Here is a 23,110-nt window from a genome sequence, read left to right as displayed (position 1 = left end):
TTATCCCTTACCTAATGCACGCTCTAGAATGCCCTTCAAGCCAATCAGAAATTAGTATTCAACAATGCCATGGTATAATTAAGCAATAAGGCCCGAGGGGGTGTGGTATATTGCTAATATACCATGGCTAAGGGCTGTTCTTAAGCGCAGTGCAATGTGGAGTGCCTGGATACAGCCCTTAGCCGTGATATATTGGCCATATACCACTAACCCCCGAGGTGCCTTATTGCTACTATAAACTGGTTACCAACGTAATTAGAGCAGTAAAAATAAATGTTTGTCATACTCGTGGTATACGGTCTGATGTACCACGGCTGTCAGTCAGTCAGCATTCAAGGCTCGAACCACCCAGTTTTTAATGTACTATAATCTACTTTGAGTTTTGATGTCAACTTTGATGATATTCCATGAGAGCAAAATTACGTTTTCAAACAGGATTTAAGGCTGTACATCATTTGTTTACTAAGTCTCAAATAGTTGTTCAGTACAGGGTCATCAAAGGGGTATACTATATTAAATTAGTTTAAATTACTGAAAATCTTACTTGGCTTCAAGTTCCTAAATAAGCTAAATATATACCCAAAAGTTTTGGTGAATCGACTACAGACAAGTTAAGTGGAAAATGATTTCAGTCTGCATTTTCAGTGTACTGTCCCTTTAAGATTAAATGGATGATCACAGACACTTGAACAGCTTTTGCTTTCACATGAACTTTTCTTGCTGACCAACCAAGTAGCAAGCTGTCTGGAGGAGTCCTTTGTTGTGTCCCAAAGACACGGCTAGAGGGAGGATTAAGGAGATGACTGTCTGCAACGTTTTAGCACACAATTTCACGATGGTTTGAGAGAAGAGGCCAGCCAGGCATTTCAAGTGGAGAAGCAGCGAGGGGGCAGTATTGTTGAGAGGAGCAGGTATTATAATGACCAGGAGGACAAGATGACATCAAGCGTCCTCAGGAGGATCTGATATAGAGGGTTGACTGATCACCTGTAAAGAGAGAACCATTGGCACAAGACAGGACAAAAACCACAAACAAGAGAGTCCTTAGCCTCACAATTACTTAGGGATATAATATCACTGTGCAGTCCAGTGCCATGGCAGCAGGGGCATGTTCGGTGTGGTGAAAATCTCAGAAAGTAACAGTCAGCAATGTAAAATCTTGAATGAACTTCTTCAATGTAGAATCTTGAGTTCTGTTTTCATAATGATGAAAAGGATAATAGTTGGTGATTTACAAATGGATCTAAAAGCACTGTCTACCCACCCCCAGAATAACCAATACTAGTGTTAATAAATAAAAATAAATAACAATTCACAAACACATTTACCCTTTCTAGAGATGGGTTGTATCGTTTTAGATCCAGTTTGTAGACTGTTAATTATTTGTTTATGGATATAAATGTGTGATAAACTATAATATACTGTAACCCATGGTTGGAATTTGTATTTTATTTATTTTGGTGCTTGCCAAATGAGGTTGCAATGCATCATGCCATATTGGGGTACACCTTGTAAGGGTATTATAACAGTGCAGCCGTATAAGCTCATATTTTGGCAAGCATCAAAATGGCATTTTCCATCTATGGAGAAAGTGTAAACATTAGCCTAATTTATAGGTAAAAAACAGAAACCATCCCTTATAAACTGTCTTTAACAAATTTTAATGAAAAATATGATAATGCACGATGATGATCCTGACAAACCCCATCAGATAATAGAGGCTAAAATATAAAGGTTTGCTTTGTGTTGTGTTGTGTAATTATATTGCCTGACCTTTGATCCCTTGAGATAATGCTATGTGGCTAAACGGATAAAAGCTACATAGAAGCCTAATGTGCAACAAATAACATACAGTTAAAAAACACATATTTCATTGCTATTCAGCTCCTGTTTACCTCTCCATTGTTGAGTTCTGAAACAATTTACAAGTTTTCTTCATCTCTACATAATGCCTGGTATTGAAAGTGCTTTGAAACCCTCGATTAGACCATGCGTCTCTCGCCTGTTATGTGAAAGCAAGCAAAATTGAGTTCCTGGCTTTGAGTGAATGTAACATGGACAGCAGGAAACACTTGTTACAGATAACATCTATTTGCCAACATTCCAGGAGTGACACCATTCTCCATTATGTTTTTTTTTACATGATTGTGAGACCAAAATGGAAAATTTAAGTCAGGTATATTTAGTGTCTGCTATATCAATGACCCTTAAACTCCCTAAAAAAAAGTAAATTTCTTGAATTATTCAAGAACCAATATAGTCATAATTTCCCTATTTTTTTCATAGATTGTGTGTAGTAATACTCCATATCACTCCCTTCCTGCCAGTTACTCCCTTGCTGCCAGTTACCTATTTCACATAGGTTTCTGTAGGGAACAAACAGTGAATAGAAGACAGATGTTTTGCTCTAGATTTACGGAAACATAACACTTTTACAACCATAGCATGAATGAGTCTACCAGCTTCGTTGGCAGCACAAATGTTGCACATGAGAAGATAAGATTTCATTTGATAAAATGTGAAGACAAAAGAAAAATGAAATACCAATGCTAGATAGGGCTAAAAAAAATGCATTAAGAATTTTTTGTGTGCATCAGAGTATCTACAGTACCAGTCAAAAGTTTGGACACACCTACTCATTCAAGGGTTTTTCTTTATTTTGACTATTTTCTACATTGTAGAATAATAGTGAAAACATCAAAACTATGAAATAACTCATATGGAATCATGTAGTAACCAAAAAAGTGTTCAACAAATCAAAATACATTATACATTTGAGATTCTTCAAATAGCCACCCTTTGCCTTGATGACAGCTTTGCACACTCTTGGCATTCTCTCAACCAGATTCAACTGGAATGCTTTTCCAACAGTCTTGAAGGAGTTCCCACATATGCTGAGCACTCGTTGGCTGCTTTTCCTTCACACCGCGGTCCGACTCATCCCAAATAATCTCAAATGGGTTGAGGTCGGGGGATTGTGGAGGCCAGGTCATCTGATGCAGCACTCCATCACTCTCCTTCTTGGTAAAATAGCCCTTACACAGCCTGGAGGTGTGTTGGGTCATTGTCCTGTTGAAAAACAAATGATAGTCCCACTAAGCCCAAACCAGATGGGATGGCGTATCGCTGCAGAATGCTGTGGTAGCCATGCTGGTTAAGTGTGCCTTGAATTCTAAATAAATCACAGAAAGTGTCACCAGCAAAGCACCCCCACACCATAACACCTTCTCCTCCATGCTTTACGGTGGGAAATATACATGCAGAGATCATTCGTTCACCCACACCGCTTCTCACAAAGACACGGCGGTTGGAACCAAAAATCTCCAATTTGGACTGAAGACCAAAGGACACATTTCCACCGGTCTAATGTCCATTGCTCGTGTTTCTTGGACCAAGCAAGTCTCTTCTTATTATTTATGTCCTTTAGTAGTGGTTTCTTTGCAGCAATTCGACCATGAAGGCCTGATTCACACAGTCCCCTCTGAACAGTTGATATTGAGATGTGTTTGTTACTTCAACTCTGTGAAGCATTTATTTGGGCTGCAATTTCTGAGGCTAGTAACTCTAATGAACTTATCCTCTGCAGCAGAGGTAACTCTGGGTCTTCCATTCCTGTGGCGGTCCTCATGAGAGCCAGTTTCATCATAGCGCTTGATGGCTTTTGCGACTGCACTTGAAGAAACTTTCAAAGTTCTTGAAATGTTCCGAATTGACTGACCTTCATGTCTTAAAGTAATGATGGACTGTCGTTTCTCTTTGCTTATTTGAGCTGTTCTTGCCATAATATGGACTTGGTCTTTTACCAAATAGGGCTATCCTCTGTATACCTAACTAGCGTTATCACAATGACTGTAAGTCTACAGGAACTCACAGCATGCTAGCTTGTCCTGTAGACTTCCAGTCATTGCACTAACGCTAGTTAGCATTTGCTTGCGAAACTACCTCTAACTTCCTTCATACTGGATGCAAATACATACAAATACATACAAATGGTATCCACGAAGTAGATAAAGGGCTTCATTGCCAAAATCCCAAATTATCCCTTTAAATATAGGCTACAAGAAAGTAGAACCTCAGTGCACAGGTAGGCCTATTTTATCATCATTCACTTTATTATTGGCCTATATAGGTTTTTAAGGCAGGTCAATCAGGACAATAAACTAGGTCTACCAAACTGAAACATCAAAAAATGAATTACTCTAATAGATTGTAAGCTCACTGACTCTTATATTTGACTACCTGGCAGCCTACTCAGTTACCTATCGAAAATACCACATGAAAAAAAAATATGAAGACAATAACACATGGTTGTTCAAGTGCATCCTCTCTTCAAAGATAATAAATTAGAGGAAAAACAAAAAGAAATGGAGAAACTTATTCAAGGAAGATCAAGTGTAATATATTATAAAAATAAAGCAAACTGGATGGAATATGGGGGAAAATGCACCAAATTATTTTTTAATCTTCAACATAGGAATGCTACCAAAAAGAATTGAATGAAACTGGTTACAATTGACGGAGTAACCCATGATTCACCAAATTATATTTTGAAGGAGGAAACAAGGTACTTTAAGCATATGTTTTCGTTTCAGTCGCCTCCATCTCCTCTAACTGAAGCTAATTGTAGAGATTTATTTTCTATTGATAATGTAAAATTAACAGCCAAACAGAAAGACTCATGTGAAGGTGAAATTACAGAGGAGGAACTTCTGGATGCAATTAAAGACTTTAAGTCCGGGAAAACTCCAGGGTTGGATGGCATACCAGTCGAAGTATACCAAACCTTTTTTGATATACTAAGAGGACCGTTATTAACATGTTTTAACCACTCCTATGTAAATGGTAGATTATCTGACACTCAAGAAGAAGATCTCATTATTACTGAAACAGGATACAAGTGGAAAATATAAAGATCCAGTCCATTAAAAAAATTGGAGGCCCCTTACACTTCAGTGTTGTGATGCAAAAATTCTAGCAAAATGTATAGCGCATAGAATTAAAAAGGTATTGTCGGATATTATTCATTCTAATCAGACAGGTTTTTTACATGGAAGATACATTGGAGATAATATAAGGCAAGTATTGGAAACAATAGAACATTATGGAAAATCTGAGAAACCAGGCCTGCTATTCATAGCAGACTTCGAAAAGGCTTTTGATAAAGTACGACTGGGGTTTATATATAAATGCCTGGAGCATTTCAATTTTGGTGAATCTCTTATAAAATGGGTCAAAATCATGTATAGTAACCCTAGGTGTAAAATAGTAAATAATGGCTATTTCTCAGAAAGTTTTAAACTGTCAAGAGGAGTGAAACAAGGTTGTCCACTATCGGCATATCTATTTATTGTGGCCATCGAGATGTTAGCTATTAAAATCAGATCCAACAATAATATCAGGGGATTAGAAATCCAGGGCTTAAAAACAAAGGTGTCATTGTACGCTGATGATTCATGTTTTCTTTTAAATCCGCAACTAGAATCACTCCACAGCCTCGTAGAGGATCTAGATACATTTTCTAACCTCTCTGGATTACAACCAAATTATGACAAATGTACTATATTACGTATTGGATCAATAAATAAATACAATTTTACATTGCCATGTAGTTTACCAATAAAATGGTCTGATGGTGATGTGGATATACTCGGAATACATATCCCAAAGGAAATAAATGATCTCACTTCAATAAATTATAATAGAAAGTTAGCAAAAATAGATAAGATCTTGCTACCATGGAAAGGTGATTGCTGTGAAGAGACAGAATCATTAGATCATTTGTTTTGGTTCTGTCCATTTGTAGCTTGTTTTTGGACACAGGTCCAGGAATGGCTAAAGGATTGCAATATTTACCTGGAGCTAACCTTGCAGATAGCATTACTGGGTGATCTGAAAAGTCATAGTCAATTGATCAATAATATAATAATACTTTTAGCAAAAATGTTTATTTTTAATTCACAATCTGTAGAAGCAATGAGAATAGAAAGGTTCAGAACTTTTGTGAAACATCACAGTACGGTTGAAATATATATGGCAAATAGAAATCCTATATGGATGGTGTTAAGATATAGATGGGAGGTATTGAATAGAGTTGAAGGATGGGACTAATAACAAATAACAAATAATAACAAAGATAGCTAATAATGTAAGCATGCTGTGTCCATAATAAGTATATCGGTTGTATGTTGGGAGCTTTTGGGAAAGAGCACAGTTAGAAAGATATGGCATATAGAAGCAAACCGGATGGACATCATGAAAATGACCGGAGAGGTTGAGAGTAGAAGAATTATTGTAAAATTAACTGTGTCCATAAGGTGTAGATAGTAAGTATAGACCGGAAGTAGAGGCCTGGGCATTGTTGTTCACTAATTTACTCCAAGTAGGGAAAGGATGGTGGGGTTGAAAAGTAATAAAGGGGAGTATATATATATAAAAACATGGGGGATTGGAAGTGATTTAGACAATTACATTGATAGAAGATACAATCTATCTGCAATATTAAGCTGATCCATCCCCCAGAAAAAATAAAAAATAAAAAATAAAGTGGGTGCCTGTCAATTTGTGGAAAAATCACCCTGATTAACTCTTTAGTATTATCCCAGTTTACCTATTTGCTTATGGTCTCGCCTACGCCTAGCGAACAGTTTTTTAAATTATATGAGAAAAAAATATTCCATTTAATTTGGAACGGCAAGCCAGACAAAATTAAACAGGCCTATTTATGTAATGAATATGAATTCGGAGGACAGAAATGATTAAATATTAAAGCATTAGACCTATCACTAAAAGCTTCAGTCATACAAAAGTTATACTTCAATCCAAACTGGTTCTCTAGCAAATTAGTAAGATTGTCTCACCCAATGTTCAAGAATGGCCCTTTTCCCTTTATTCAGCTTACAACCACTCACTTTCAGTTATTTGAAAAGGAAATCATCTCCCAGATATCACTATTTCTAAAACAAGCCATAGAAAGTTGGTTGCAATTTCAATGTAATCCTCCAGAAACGACAGAACAAATAATGCAACAAATATTGTGGTTAAACTCAAATATACTAATTGACAAAAACATTTTTTTTTGACAAAATGTTTTAAAAAGGTATAATCTTTGTAAATGATATCATCGGTAGGACTGGTGGAGTTTTGTCGCACATGCAGCTAACAAAAACATATAGAAATGTCTGCTCTACCCAAAATTACAACCAAATAATTGCAGCCTTACCGCAAAAATGGAAGAGGAAAGTGGAAGGAGGAGAAAGTAAGGAACTTGTATGTCTGCCTTGCATTAAAGAACATAATTGGTTAAGGAAAACTGTGATAAATAAAAAAGTATATCAGTTTCATTTAATTGACCAAAGGATTGACAGCCATCCCATATAGATTGCAAAATTGTTGGGAAGAGATTTTTGACGTACCGATCCCATGGCATAGTGTTTATGAACTGATACGCAAAACGACACCGGATTCAAAACTTAGAATCTTTCTATTTAAATTATTATATAAAATTCTTGCTACCAATATAATGTTATTTATATGGGGGATACAATCTTCCCAGCTCTGAAGATTTTGCTGCGAAGAGACAGAATCATTAGATCATTTGTTTTGGTACTGTCCATTTGTAGCTTGTTTTTGGACACAGGTCCAGTAATGGCTAAAGGATTGCAATATTTACCTGGAGCTAACCCTGCAGATAGCACTACTGGGTGATCTGAAAGGTCATAGTCAATCGATCAATAACATTATAATACTATTAGCAAAAATGTTTATTTTCAATTCACAATCTGTAGAAACAATGAGAATAGAAGGGTTCAGAACTTTTGTAAGACATCACAGTACAGTTGAAATATATATGGCAAATAGAAATCCTATATGGATAGTGTTAAAAGATAGATGGGAGGTGTTGAATGGAATTGAAGGATGGGACTAATAACAACCAACAACAAACAATAACAAGATAACTAATAATGTAGGTACGCTGTGTCCATAATAAGTGTATGGGTTGTAGGTTGGGAGCTTTTGTGAAGGAGCACAGTTAGAAAGATATGGCATATAGAAGCAAACCGGATGGACATCATGAAAATGATCGGAGAGGTTCAGAGTAGAAGAAGTTCAGGAGAAAGAACAAACAAATTTAATTATTGTAAAATTGACTGTGTCCATAAAATGTAGATAGTGGGTATGGGCTGGAAGTAGAGGACTAGGCGTTGTTGTTCACTAGTTTACTCCAAGTGGGGAAAGGGTGGCGGGGTTGGAAAGTAATAAAGGGGAATATATATTTTAAAAAATTAAGGATATGTATGTATGTGTGTATGTGTGTATGTGTGTATGTGTATGTATGTGATATATATATATATATATATATATATATATATATATATATATATATATATATATATATATATATATATATATATAAACATGGGGGATTGGAAGTGATGCAGACAATTACATTGATGGAAGTTACAATCTATCTGCAATATTAAGCTGATCTACTCCCTAAAAAAAGAAAAGAAAAAAAAGATTTATTTTTATTTTTAAACAAACAACAACTAAAAACATTGAGTTTAATCAATGAGGACAATCACAGACAAAGGAATTAGATCAAGTAGAAGATTGCCAGCAGGGACATTTGACTGGGGTGATACCGTTTATGCAAAAGTAGTACACGTTTTGGTATATCGCTATGTAGACAATCAATATCAGTCTATCCCTACTCAAGTGATGTTTATTTCAATTAATTAAGATCTACATCTTTATGATGCAAATGTATTATTCAGTGGATGCTACAACCCCTAAAACAACATCAGACACCTACTTCTGCAAAAGTGTGTCTTTCAGTGTTGGTGGGACACTTTAGTATATGAACTAGAACACTATTTGCTCACACTTGTTATGAACTCATCAATAAGACTTTGTAGAGACTTGTAGATAACACTCTCTGTTTTTACAATTTTGGGACAATAACCTTCTGCTAGACTCTCTCCATGCCCTTGGAAAATGTATGTGGGGACATTCTAAGCTCTTGGTGAAAATGTAACTAAAGGAGTCTGCACAGCTTTTACTTGATCCTGAAACACCTCTACTATCCCCCATATTCTGTCCCCTTTCATAAATTGAGCCTCTTTTTATCCTCCCTTTCGTACATGTAATTGTGGTTCATTTCTTCCTTTCATACCCTTGTTATTTCCCTCTAATGCCTTCCACCGTTATCCTATGCTGTTTATTTGCTATATGGCATCTATATGATGAACAACTAAAACAACATATTTTAATGTACACTGAACAAAAATATAAACGCAACATGCAACAATTTCAACGATTTCAATGAGTTACAGTTCATACAAGGAAATCAGTCAATTAAAATAAATTATTTAGGCCCTAATCTAATCACATGACTGGGAATACGGATATGCATCTGTTGGTCACAGATACCTTTTTTTAAAAGTAGGGGCGTGGATCAGAAAACCAGTCAGTACCTGGTGTTACCACCATTTGCCTCATGCAGCGCGACACATCTCCTTCACTTAAGAGTTGATCAGGCTGTTGATTCTAGCCTGTGGAATGTTTTCCCACTCCTCTTCAATGACTGTGCGAAGTTGCTGGATATTGGCGGGAACTGGAACACCCTGTCGAACACGTCGATCCAGAGCATCCTAATCCTGCTCAATTGATGACATGTCTGGTCAGTATGCAGGCTATAGAAGACCTGGGACATTTTCAGTTTCCAGGAATTGTGTACAGATCCTTGCTACATGGGACATGCATTATCATGTTGAAACATGAGGTGATGGCGGTGGATGAATGGCACAACAATGGTCCTCAGGATCTTGTCAAGGTATCTCTGTGCATTAAAATTGGCATTGGTAAAATGCAATTGTGTTTGTTGTCCGTAGCTTATGCCTGTCCATACCATAACCCCACCACCACAATGGGGCACTCTGTTCACAACGTTGACATCAGCAAACTGCTCGCCCACATGACGCCATCTGCCTGGTACAGTTGAAACCGGGATTCATCCGTGAAGAGCACACTTCTTCAGTATCCCAGTGGCCATCGAAGGTTAGCATTTTCTCACTGAAGTTGGTTGCAACGCCGAACTGCAGTCAGGTCAAGACCCTGTTGGGAACAACAGATGTGGATGTCCTGGGCTGGCGTGGTTACATGTGGTGCGGTTGTGAGGCTGGTTGGACTTACTGCCAAATTCTCTAAAACGACGTTGGAGGCAGTTTATGGTAGAGAAATTAACATTCAATTATCTGGCAACAGCTCTGGTGGACATTCCTGCAGTCAGCATGCCAATTGCATGCTCCCTCAAAACATGAGACATCTGTGACTTTGTGTTGTGTGACTGCACATTTTATTGTCCCCAGCACAAGGTGCACCTGTGTAATGATCATGCTATTTAATCAGTTTCTTGATATGCCACACCTGTCACGTGGATGGATTATTTTGGCAGAGGAGAAATGCTCACTAACAGGGATGTAAACAAATGTGTGCACAACATTTGAGTGAAATAAGCTTTTTGTGCATATGGAAAATTTCTGGGACTTTATTTGTTGCGTTTATATTTTTGTTCAGTGTATTTTATAAAACGTGATTTTCCTGTGTTTTATATATATTTCCAAACTATGAGGTTGGAATAATACTGTAAAATTGTGAAAATAGTGATAATGCCCTTTTTGTGTAAGAGATGTTCGAAAAGAATGGCTGACATTTCAGCCTGTTTTGGTCAGATGGAGTTTTGGCCTGCCTGGTCACATCACCAGGCGGTAAATTAGCTAATAGACCAATAAGAAAGAGAGTTCCAAATCGCTCTGCCAATAATAGCTAGTTTTCAGTTTTCCCCTCCCCACTCAGACCACTCCCAGACAGTCGTAGCAAAATTATTGCTTGAGAAATTTCACAGTAAGGTACTTAATTGTTACCCAGAAAATGATTTGATATTGAGATAAAAACGGCTGCAGTTTATTTTGTGCCTGTTGATATGAATTAATCAAATGGCCACCCGGACTATTTAAATTGATTCTTTTTTACTTTAGTTAATTTAGTAAACATTTTCTTAACCCAATTCTTCAACAGCATTGTTGGTTAAGGGCTTGTAAGTAAGCATTTCACGGTAAGGTCTACACCTGTTGTATTCGGCGCATGTGACAAATACAATTTTATTTGAATGGTTACTATATTTCTATATTCTATATACTATATTCCAAAACACTATCAATAACTATTCATTTTAACACCAAAAGCTAGATTGTTGAATTATAATTGACAGAAGGACAGCCGTATTATTCTAGCTCAAGGTTTCATATGTATGGCTGTTTTTCATGTATGGCAGAGTTTCAACCGGTCACCCCATCTAAGAAACCTGACCACACACACTACAATGATGTGACACTAACCAAAACATTTTTTCATGCAGAGAACACATTCAGCAACAACCCAATCACATTTGTTGTGATTGGGTTGCAAAATTACCATAGTACAGTACCCTCAAACACAAATGTCCCACTACACTTGTCCCACTAATGCTGACATCACCCTATGTGAATAACTCAGCGACAAGGTCTAAAGAATGAACTGTGGTTGAGTCACAAACACAGACTCTCTCCAACAGCTTTGTTTATGCGCCCTCACTGTTGGGACAATTAATGTTGCTCAGAAGTGTGCCAGAGATGTACCACCGACTACAACGACCTAACCAGACAAAGTACACCTCTCTTTGTTCTCTCAATTGTGTTAATATGCTTTCCTTTGCTTTGTTTCTGAATTATTTGTGTAAAGAATAATAATTGTGTGAAAATATCCACAATCAAACCAATAAAGAGCAGTGGAAAGCAACACTTTCATTTAAAGAGAGGGCTAAAGGTCCAGATATTTGGTGCTAATCCTTAAGCCCTGATGTGACCAATGCATCAGATTCCATAAGCAACAATATTGTAAAAAACCGACACCTGTTTTTAAAATAAGTTATTAAAAAGTGTTCCCACATGCTTTTTACTATCTGACATTGTCTTTAATTTATTTTCAAAGACTCAATAGAAACAAGATTCTATCTGACATTTTTGTCAGAAATGAGTTAGTCACATATAATTGATCTTTAGATGGTTCTTCATGTCTTGAACTTTCTAGTTGTTAATTTTTTTAAACTAAAAATGTACTTTAAAAAAAAATGTTAAACTAGAAAGTTCTATCTGCATAAACTCATTTGAATTTAGCGCTGTTCTATCTGCAATCCAATCACAAAGCCTGAAGAAATACAGATGGACCAATCAGAACACATGTCTTTGCCATCTCCTTCAAAGTATGGTCTAGGCTAGCCAGCAATAATGGCACTCAAGCAACAAAAAAAACAACACTGTCAGAAATCTTAAAGTAAATTATGTGGTCACATCGTTGTTCAGTAATGACAGTAATTCGTCTGATGATCATGATACATTTCTTTATGTATTTGATGATGTGATCTGACTCTATCTTGGTAAAATAGTGTTATTCTATCATTTATTAATTCAAATGTCTAATTCAGAAGTGTCAGATAGAACCTTTCAGAGCCATAAGGCTCTATCTGCGATTGCACCCCCCTAAAAAAATGTATCAGGATACTCTGCACTTTAGGTAGGCTACCTTTAAGGTGAGGGTGACCTTAATGGGTTATGAAAGAAGAATTCACTACAAAACAGTTCTGAGATCTGGGATGTGAAAACTTTAATGCACTATATCTCAGAACTATGCATTGCACAGATAAAACCTTAAAGTCCAAAGGTCACAAATTGTTCACAAAAAAATAACAAATTGTATGAATATTTATGATTATTTAGAGCATTCCTCATCAGATTTTTGTTATTACTCAACATTATATTTGGGAAACTTGCACAGCCCCATAGTATCAAAAAGCACTTTATTGTTTTGTTTTTAGATCCAACAATCATAACACGTCGTTGAACGTTACTATAACTATTATTAAAAGTGAGACAAATAAAAAAATGAAATTAACAAACCATAATTAATTTATTAAAGTAGTAGTCCTAGCCAAAGAACATTTAAAGTTTTGAAACAAATATTGAATGGTACACTCCTATAGGAGTAAACTATAGTCTATAGTGATTGTCATGTTCAAAAAATTGATTTAAAATATTTTGAGGGAATCTTGAAACCTGAATTTAAGGTACTGACAAAGACACATTGAACTGGAAATCTCTGAAAGCAATTGATATTGGCAATACAATTGTTTCAGACCATAACCAAACAGTGTGAATGTGGGTTTACATAATAATCAATGTACTGTACTCACATAGATGAACCACATAGGCCAGCAAAAATTCCGGAAAGTTTCGTTCTTGCTCAATTCACAATCCTTCATGCAGAAAGTGGACTTGATCCTTCACAAAAGTTAGACGAAAATGAAGAACATTGTTTCTAAACTAATCTGTATGCAAATATCCTAAATTTAAAATATAGTAACATAATACTTTTTGCAATTATCTTCATGCATAAAACTTTGTTTAATGCCTCCTGTGTTTTTTGCAACCTATTAGCATCATTTCGTCCATCAAGCGACATTAATTGTGGTTGAATGAAAACTCGTACAGAAGAAAAAGGTCTTCAAGAGGCCTGTCAGATACTTGCTCCACTTGGGAGGACCTTTAACCTACTTAGCGGTGGGCCTGCACTGTTTCAAGTACTACAACTGAAAGATATGCACCTGCTTTTACACACAATATGGTCGCCAGTGTAAAAGGAGGGAGTTTGGCTGGATTGAAATCCCGACTCCATGTGTGGGATCTTTTGAGATATCCATCTAGTTCTCATCTTGTAACAATCAGAAAAATTGGGAATTTGGTTGCAGTGCCCTTGCAGTGATATATGGTCATCATAGTTTAAACATTTTGGATATCAATATGCAAGAGGAGGCTGGAAAATGTGTGTAAACCCAATATCATACATATCCTATCTTGTTCGAATTATATTTATGATATTGTGATTTTACCTTTCAAGATTTTCACATTCAAATACACACAAGCCTATTCAGCTAATTTAGTCAGTAAATGAAATATATTAACAAAGGTAAAAATAAAATATTAATCAGTGCGAGGACAAAGGGAAGACGGGTAATGTATCGGTAAGAACCATTTCCCACAGTAGGCCAATGCAGTTGCCCAAACGATTATTCTGACTATACTACAAACAGAAGCATCACTATTAGGCCTTTAGAAATGTCTTCCTGGATTCCTTTCGTTTTTTTCGGAGCAATTTGTTTAGAAATATCTTAATTGTTATGGTTTTTGAGGTCATTCCCGTAAGGAAAAGCTTTTCAGGAATAGGCGCTTGGATCCCACGAAGAGGACCTATGCTCGACATATTAATATGCTTCATAATCAGCTTTTATAAAGTTACATCACTTGCATTTATATCACCTTCGCAAGTAATAGTCTTATGCATACCAATGTTTTTGTGAAATACCAATCAGTCAATTCGGTTTTACAACTGCCAGTGTGCGTTTATCTATTTAGATCCCTCTTCAAGTGTGACGTTATGAGGCAAGCAGGCAACTTCAGTCATCAACAATTAGTTATTTGGCCATTAAGATAGGCCTAAAATAAGATTGTAAATTAGTTGACTAAACAAATTGACTAAACAAAGAGGATCACGCGTACGCTGGACTTCTTCAGGTGATTTGGCCTAACCAACAGATCTGTGGCATGAATTCCATTTGGAATATTTGGCACCTTTGATATGTTTGTACAATTTGTACAATGTGCGCCCTTATGGTCTAGTTGGAATGCCGTTTTGCATGGATGTTTAAAAAAACATAGAATATACAATTAAATGCATAATGCAGCAAAAAACATGAGCAATATAGCCGTGCGTAACCGTCCGTCCTAGACGGATTTACGCGTAAACTGATCCTCCGATGGTTTCCATTTGAGATATTTTCAGACCCTGAGTTCATGAGATTTTAAACATCATACATGGTAAAAGTGCAACGAAATTTGACATCAGTCTACCAACATAGCACATTCACCAGTTGTGCCATGTCTAGTCTATTGATTCCCAGCAGCTTCGTTCTGCCGGTGTATCTTTGAGGTGGCGGGTCAGGACCCGGGCTCTTACACCAGCGCTCTAGCCCTTCACGGATCTCTCCAAATCTCTCTCAGGTTATTGAACCAGCACACAGTGATGGAGAAAGCACTTCAGTGACCACGCGCTCTGGTCCATCTGCTGTGCTGCTGTACGGCAGCCTGTATCAGTGGGGGAGGGGCTGTTTTGAAATATAAAAGCATCGCCCATTTATGATTAAATCGTTGAATAATGCTTTACTGTTCATGTTTGACAAGATAACAATTCATTAATTAAACAGAATATCAATAAAATTGACATCATTGCACCCAGCAGTGTGGAGAGAAATAGCCTGGAGCTAAATGTTAGCCTAGCCATCAGGCCCAACCGCATGTTTCTGAAGTCTAAGTGGAGGTGGCCATCCAGGTTATTATGATGACCATTCAATTCCAGACATTTAACACAGAAGTAAGATATGTGTTCTTGAAATAACCGTTATGCGTTGTTTGATTATATCCTTGTTTGTCATTAGACCCTTGTAATACCATAAGTATAGCCTTGGACCATAGTGAACGTCTACACATCGACAATGATATCATATTACAGGCCGTAGAGGACATGCATTTGTGTAAGGAGGAGGTGATCTATTGATCTAGCTATAGTTGGTTACTCCGGACACACTCTAATTATAAATAGGCCCAAATAAACGAGATTGTTCGGTCATAAGACTACAGGCCGCCAACAACATTATTCCATATCCTATTTTGATGAGCCTATGGTTTAAATAAATAATAAAAGCCAGAATGTTCTAAATTATAACTGCATGATATTGAATTAAACAATGACAATAAACAAAGCCTAATGTTTTCTGTCAAATGAAAGTTTTATTTAGTGCATACTTTTTCAATATGAATAAAGCTTATTAATTGTGCTTCCTCTAGGTAGGTTTAACAAGGTGATATATGTTTAGCAGAAACAAAACAAAGCAATGGCATGGAATGAGCGCGCTAGGAATACGCAAAGAAAAACGCTTATAAACTTCGAGGCACAATACACAATTTAAAAATACAGTGACACCAATACAAAATAGGATTTGGTGCATATGTAACTGATTTATAAGATTTGATATTTCAATTGTTTTTCTTTCCTCCATTAAATTGGTGATTCAAAGTCTATGGACAATAGCCTACATCTAAAAATAAGAGGGCAAGCCTTTACTCGTAGGCTATCTGAAACATCAATAGGTTACATTTTAACTTCTTTGAAGTTAGCAATCTTGCAGTTATTTATCATGGATTTATTATTTCAGTTGTAAATATGACATATTTCAACGCTAAATAGTAAATAGGCTAAGACAATCACAACCGACAAGCACAATAGGCAACATTTGCATAACTAGAATTGCACATAACCAGTATAAAAGTCTGTATCTACTTCATTTAATATATTGTACCAATAAACCCATCCAAATATAAATCTTACAAACCTTCTGGAGGCCTAGCATTTCCTTCACCGCATGATATGTCCAAATATCTTGTTCACTAGCTCTACAAGTTGAAATGTACAAGACAAACTATTACTCTAAACTGTGCAGCCAACCGGCGCCAGATTTTTGTGCTTTTCCAATGTGGAGGGTCTCTGGACCCCGGTCGTGCTCTCTGGCTCAATAATCCAGAAGGTTGAGAGGTTTGCCTCATTTACATAACGTTAGAAGTGCTGTGAGTGTGGCCTACCTTTCCCATGTTCCCAAAAAGCCACCACGAGTCCCAGCATAGCCAAAAGGTGGCTCACAAAGCGTCTGCTTTTATGATGGCCTTTGCAGGTAAGATCACATACTGTGCCTTGCATACTTAGGTGAATCAGATTTATTAGAATATTAACAAAATAAGGTGAATTTAATGTTAGTTGAGGTTTAACATGAATAGAAAAGTAAACATGTGTAGCAGTGTGCTTTGAAGGTGAATTGCAAGAAACTTTTCAAACAAAGGGAATTACCATATGCTGTTGGTATGACATTTACTCTGACATGAGGTTAACTTCGTGCATAATGCTACTGACTTTTAAGTGCTATGAATTAGCTTGTCTCCTGTATTATGCCTCCTAATTTAACAACAGAATCCACCCACTTCGTTGGAATAAATGCGATGAGAAGGGTTTGTGAGAAATTGAAGGATGCATGAGCACGTAAATATTTACTGAATTAAAATTCATATAACAGTGATTTATTACATTTCTTAATGAACATCTTAAAGGGAGATTGGTGTTGCGTCGCCAGTAATTGATGGATGACCATGTCGCATCTTAATTTGCGCGATTAGGGTACTTACTGACATAAGTAATACTAAATCAAATTATGGTGTGAGTTTATACTTTTATTTTCCCTCTTCAACAAAGGGAAATATGCCACCATCAACACGATGATAACATTGGTGCTTTGGCTTATATAGAGATAATTGGTTTTAGTCACTTTTGGTCACCCTAAATGACACATCGGTCAGAATGTGAGAAAGTGAGACCCACCTGAGAGTTAACCCATAATAATGCATGACGAATTACAAGAATTTATCACCAATAAAGAAAGCCCCATTAGTAAATAATGTAGACGTCAATAGCGCCTATGTTTAAGTATTTCAGCTTTGCTTGGAAACGGATAGGCCTAGCTTTATGAGTGCAATAACTATACAGGTAACTATAGCTCCAGTTATAACAAAAGCCTAATGATTACAAAAAAATATGTCAGTAAGTCAAAATCATCACAACAATCATCACCACCATCTTTATCTTCTTCATCATAACAATACTTTCCCATTGTCTCTTGAATCACTGATTCAAAGTTTTAGTTACGGTCAAATATTTTCTACAAACTCAAACAAAGGTCAGGCCACTGCAGTTGATGAAGTGTAAAATAAATATAGGAAACATGATGAACTATTTTCAGTGTAATAATAATAATAGGCTGATAATAATAATGATAATAATAAAAAAAATCTAAAGTTGTGTTTTGCCTTCAGCAAGCACACCTAATAATAATAATAATAGCCTAGTAATACCACAGTTACATTTCATGACTAATTGTTTTGTCGATTCAAAAGCCCTTTTCTTGTTCGCCTTATCTAATGTTTCTGCCTCTGGCGCCTGTGAGTTTACCCGAGGATTAAGATGCCAGGTTAAGCAGTGGGCTTATACTCACATCGACAAACATATCCAAGTGTCCACAATGCCCCAGCAGGTTGATTAAAGTTTAATCAGGTGGTTGAGTGTCGGAATAAGGATGTTGTTGCATATCATCAGTTATCATCATGTGAATTCCCATGAATTCCAATGAAACATTATCCAATTATGATAATGTTTCAAAAGAAAAGCATAAGCAGAAATACTTGTGATTTCAGAATGTAAGTCCAGTAATTTACTTTTTATCAATACTTTATTTGATATCTGTCAACTTGAAATGCACAAAAACTTACTGATTACTGTTTACTTTTTGCACTCTGCCAAGCCATATTTTGTCCATTCGAGTAAAGTAAAACAACTTTGTCAAACCTATTGTCTGAAAACATATGGAAACAATATGTAGCCTATTCACGGGTAGATCTTCAAGTATTTCTAATATTATATTTACCTAATGTCAATATGCTGTTTGGAAATAACTGAAAGCAATATACTCACAAGTTAGGATCCCTATCCTAATTTTTCCCTCTGTTACTTTGAGATAATTTGAAAGTGCCCCTCTCTGGTGGAACAAAATGATGCTTAAGACGCATAAATTAGCTGGTCATACAATTGAGGAGAACCATTGTACCTCTTTGGCGATGCTCGGTGGCGCTTATGTCTGGCCAAAGTGCTCTCGAAGTTTCCAGAAAGTATGGAGTTCCCTATTGACGCAGAAAATTACACGTACCCTTTTATCATGCGCTCAGCTCTTTATTATAGTAAGACCTGTGAACAAATAACAATGTCTCATCCAATACATATGTAGATATATTAGAAAAAGAAATACAAACATTTTACTTAGCATAATGTTCACCTTAATACGAAACTAACCACATTTCCTCAATTATCTTCCTAAAATGTCAATGACTATTGTTTGCTCGTTTAGGACGTTGCTCCGCCCCCTATGTTTGTCGTAAACCTGGCTCCTGGCTACAATAAACCCGAGCTAAGAGCGCCCTGGGCTCGCCTCCTTCTCCAAGGCGATCAATCGGATCTCAGGCATACTACAAGCACTCTCTTACGTAGCCATCCACAAGGAGAGAGCTACATCAACACGGTTGATTTGCTCAACAAAATCTACCTGCTTTCTGAACCATGTCGCTGAGCCCAAAGCATACAACGCCTTTCTCAGTGACTGATATTTTGAGTCCTATCGAGGAGACCTACAAGAAGTTTAGTGGCATGGACGGCGCAGGGAACCTAACCTCTCCACTGGGAGCTTACCGACAGCCTCAGGTTTCCCAGACTGGCATGCAACAGCACTCCATGGGACACAACGCTACCGTGGCGACCACCTACCACATGCCACACACTGTCTCCCAGTTCTCGCACAGTGCCATGGGGGGATACTGCAATGGGAGCATTGGCAACATGGGAGACCTTCCGTCGTACCAGGAAACCATGAGAAATAGCGCAGCAGCAACAGGGTGGTATGGCGCGAACACGGATCCAAGATATTCAACAAGTAAGTCGTTTTTATTTTATTTTGATTTGTTGTTATTGTTTTGTGAATTGTTTTATTTCACTGTCAGCACTTCTCATACAAACTTTTAACGAAATGCGGACAACACTCACCATCATTGAGTAGTCTGACATTACATCATTTTCGAATATGGAAATGTTATTGAACAAAAAGTGAATTGTTATTATTATTATTATTATTATTATTATTATTATTATTATTATTATTATTATTATTATTATTGTTATTATTATTATTATTATTATTGCAATTAAATAAACTTGATAGATAAAGCTGCATAGTAACATACATTTGGACAATTACGCACGGGATACAGACCATGGCCAAACTACTTCAGGCCAACAAAACGATACATTTGCATTGCTAAATATTGAATGTGCGTATATGTATGTATATTTTTAAGTTTCTAGATTCATGGGACCTTCCACAGGTATGAACATGACTGGAATGGGGACCCTGACAGGCATGGGGGACGCCTCCAGGTCCATGCCACCCCTGCACGCAGCGCCCAGGAGGAAACGACGGGTACTCTTCTCCCAGGCTCAGGTGTATGAGCTGGAGAGGAGATTTAAACAACAAAAATACCTTTCGGCGCCAGAGCGGGAACACCTGGCCAGTATGATCCACCTGACACCGACCCAGGTCAAGATCTGGTTCCAGAACCACAGATACAAGATGAAGCGGCAGGCCAAGGACAAAGCGGCGCAGCAACTGCAGCAGGAAAGCAACCTGTGTCAGCAACAACAGTCTCCGAGGCGCGTGGTCGTGCCTGTTCTGGTGAAGGACGGTAAACCGTGTCAGAACGGCTCCAACACGCCAACGCCGAACCAGCAGCAGGTACAGCAGCAACAACAGCAACAGAACGGCTCTGGGGTGCTCCAGGCTTCCAGTAATGGCATCAATCAACATCAAAACCAGCAGGTCCACTCCTTAGTTCAGGCCCAAGACCTGGAGGAGATATCACCTAGCCCTCCTTCACTCCACAGCCAGATCAACATGGCGCAGATAGACACTTCTGCTATAGACTACACCAATAACATGGTCAGCTCCAACCTCCTCTACGGCAGAACGTGGTAGGACCTGCTGTCCTTTTACATTTTTATATTTTAACCTGTGGATATTTTAACCTGCGGATGAGCTTAAGAGAAAACGAGACATGTATCATGTTGATATACACAACTGTGCGAAAATGGAGCCCTTGGGTGGCTGAGATGACAACACGCTCAGGCGCATCAGCTGGTCAGGGCACATTTTCTTGACATTTCTAAGAGGGAGACAATTTTTGAACATTACACGAAATGGCTGCCCTTGAAACAGATTGTGTCGTTTAGGGACCTTTTATAATCAATGTGATGGACTTCCTCATGATGTTAACGTAGGTGGGGTCTGGAGGGAAAAGGGAGAGATATAGGTGGGATCAGGTATGAACTCTCAAGGTACTAAGCCACCCCTCATTTGCGGTGATAACCTTGGTATAATATGCTATTAATATTGTAAACTAATGTATTCATTTAGACTTAAAGAAAGTAGAAACTGTAGGCCTATATGAAGTTTCATTCCAAACCGCTATATATCCATTTTCAGAAATGTTGGTAAATTAGCTTTTATTGTTTAAATAATTAAATTATGAAAGTGAGAGTTTTTTTTTTTCACTATCTAATCATTCATTGAGGTTGTTCAATGACAGACATGTATTTGTTTAAAATCTATAATTTGATGGTTTCATTTCAGAAAGACAAATAATCATGTTTTTTGTTAAACGCTATATATCCTCCTCACTCTCAGAGAAATAAGTAGTACTGCTAGGTTTTACACAGTCAAGTGAGACAAATAACACTTTTTTTAAATAAAGAAATGTACAAATTATACATTTGTAACATCAATAGCCTATTTAATTAAAACATATATATATATATATATATATATATATATATATAATTAAATACAGTAATATGAGAGCTGTAAAATATTTACATTTGACATTTGAGTCATTTAGCAGATGCTCCAGAGTGATTTCCAGTTAGTGCATTCATCTTTAAGATAGCTAGGTGAGACAACCACATAACACAGTCAAATATAGGCTATAGTATACTAACATTCCATTCCAGCTAAACAACGGATATATAGCGTTTTGCAAAATAAATAAATAATAATAATCATACACATCTGAAATCTGTGAATAGAAAATTGGAGAAAAGTTGTATACACACATTAAGCAATCATTTCTGATGTAGAAAAAAAAACGAATGTGAAAAATTGGTGGATTTTGCGTTTTGGAAATAAACTTTTCATATTTGGCTAACACACGAGAATGCGTTTACCTGTATAATACTTGTTTTAAGTCGACTTTTTTGTTTTCTTTATTATTTTGTAAGTTAAAACGAACAAATGCGTGATGACTGATGTATGTGTTTCAAACCAATTGAACGTTAACAATAAATCACTTGAAGTGCGAGCTATTTCTGGTGAATTAATTTTTATAAGGATCTGGTTGGAGTGCGTTTTCATTATTGTGTGATTGAGACAAATTGAGTTGGAAAGCAAGGTCGATGGGGTAGCCAGCATTGTTCACAGGAGATGTTGTAGAGGCATCGCAAATGTAAGCTGACCAATACACTGAAATATTATAACCTATTGAAAATAATATCCATGAACAATAGTTTTAGGTTAACATAAAGCTACAGCAGTTTGACACAGCCTTATTATCGTTAGAATAAAAAACTGAGACACGTTCTATATGTTTTCAATATAGAAATGGTGTGATTCCAAAGCTAGAAGAATAGGTTAGTCAACACATACTTTTTTCACACTTCTCGTATACATTAATAATAAAATCAACGTAAATGTAATGATATTATCATTTATTTTATTATTATAATTATTATAATTATTATTATTATTATTATTATTGTTGTTGTTGTTGTTGTTGTTGATATTGTGGCACGTTATTGAATGAAATGTAGATCAATTTGTAATAACGTTTCTACTTTATAATGCACATTTTAAAGGACGTGTTTCTCATCAAGCTTATTGGCCTATTACAGCAGTAGCATTTAGAACTTATGCGCTGACATTCAAGAAATTGACGAAGTCTATATAGCCTAATATCGGATTCATGACAGTAAAGAAGGTGTAATGCAACACCAAAAACACTAATGACATGATATGTCTCTAATCAAAGTAATCTATTTTATCCATGTGCATTGCTACATTATTAAAACGGTATACCAAACTTACTATGCACACCACATGCTGATGCTGCAATGTACTTTTCTTTGTTATGATAAGGCCTGCTATAGGTAGGTATATATTCCCAGTCGGTTTTAATGGTACAATGTTTCCTATTCTAACGGTCAAAAATGTATC

General features: G+C 36.7%; 1 protein-coding gene across 2 annotated transcripts; it reads left to right on the top strand.

Annotated features, from left to right (window-relative positions):
* The first annotated feature begins 19,237 nt into the window (after positions 1-19,237).
* LOC121544393 (homeobox protein Nkx-2.4-like) lies at positions 19,238-21,377 on the top strand. Of its 2 annotated transcripts, none has more exons than XM_041854336.1 (2): positions 19,238-19,726; positions 20,175-21,377. In XM_041854336.1, exons 1-2 carry the CDS (start codon positions 19,357-19,359, stop codon positions 20,819-20,821), a joined length of 1,017 nt encoding a protein of 338 aa, XP_041710270.1. In that variant the 5' UTR covers positions 19,238-19,356; the 3' UTR covers positions 20,822-21,377. The 2 variants fall into 2 exon arrangements, with proteins under 2 accessions (XP_041710270.1, XP_041710269.1); XM_041854335.1 differs by having other exon boundaries at positions 20,148-21,377.
* The last annotated feature ends 1,733 nt before the right edge of the window (positions 21,378-23,110 follow it).

This window comes from Coregonus clupeaformis, chromosome 29 (genome assembly GCF_020615455.1).
Source record: "Coregonus clupeaformis isolate EN_2021a chromosome 29, ASM2061545v1, whole genome shotgun sequence".
Taxonomy (NCBI): domain Eukaryota; kingdom Metazoa; phylum Chordata; class Actinopteri; order Salmoniformes; family Salmonidae; genus Coregonus; species Coregonus clupeaformis.
Note: the sequence above shows the minus strand (reverse complement) of the source record. Positions and strands in the feature narration are given on the sequence as shown.

What these genes read in the sequence shown, in the direction of transcription:
- LOC121544393 (XM_041854335.1), top strand. Translation starts at nt 19,357, where the DNA reads ATGTCGCTGAGCCCAAAGCATACAACGCCTTTCTCAGTGACTGATATT. An exon ending in GGATCCAAGATATTCAACAA is followed by an intron (nt 19,727 to 20,147) that starts GTAAGTCGTTTT and finishes TATATTTTTAAG; the next exon opens with TTTCTAGATTCATGGGACCT.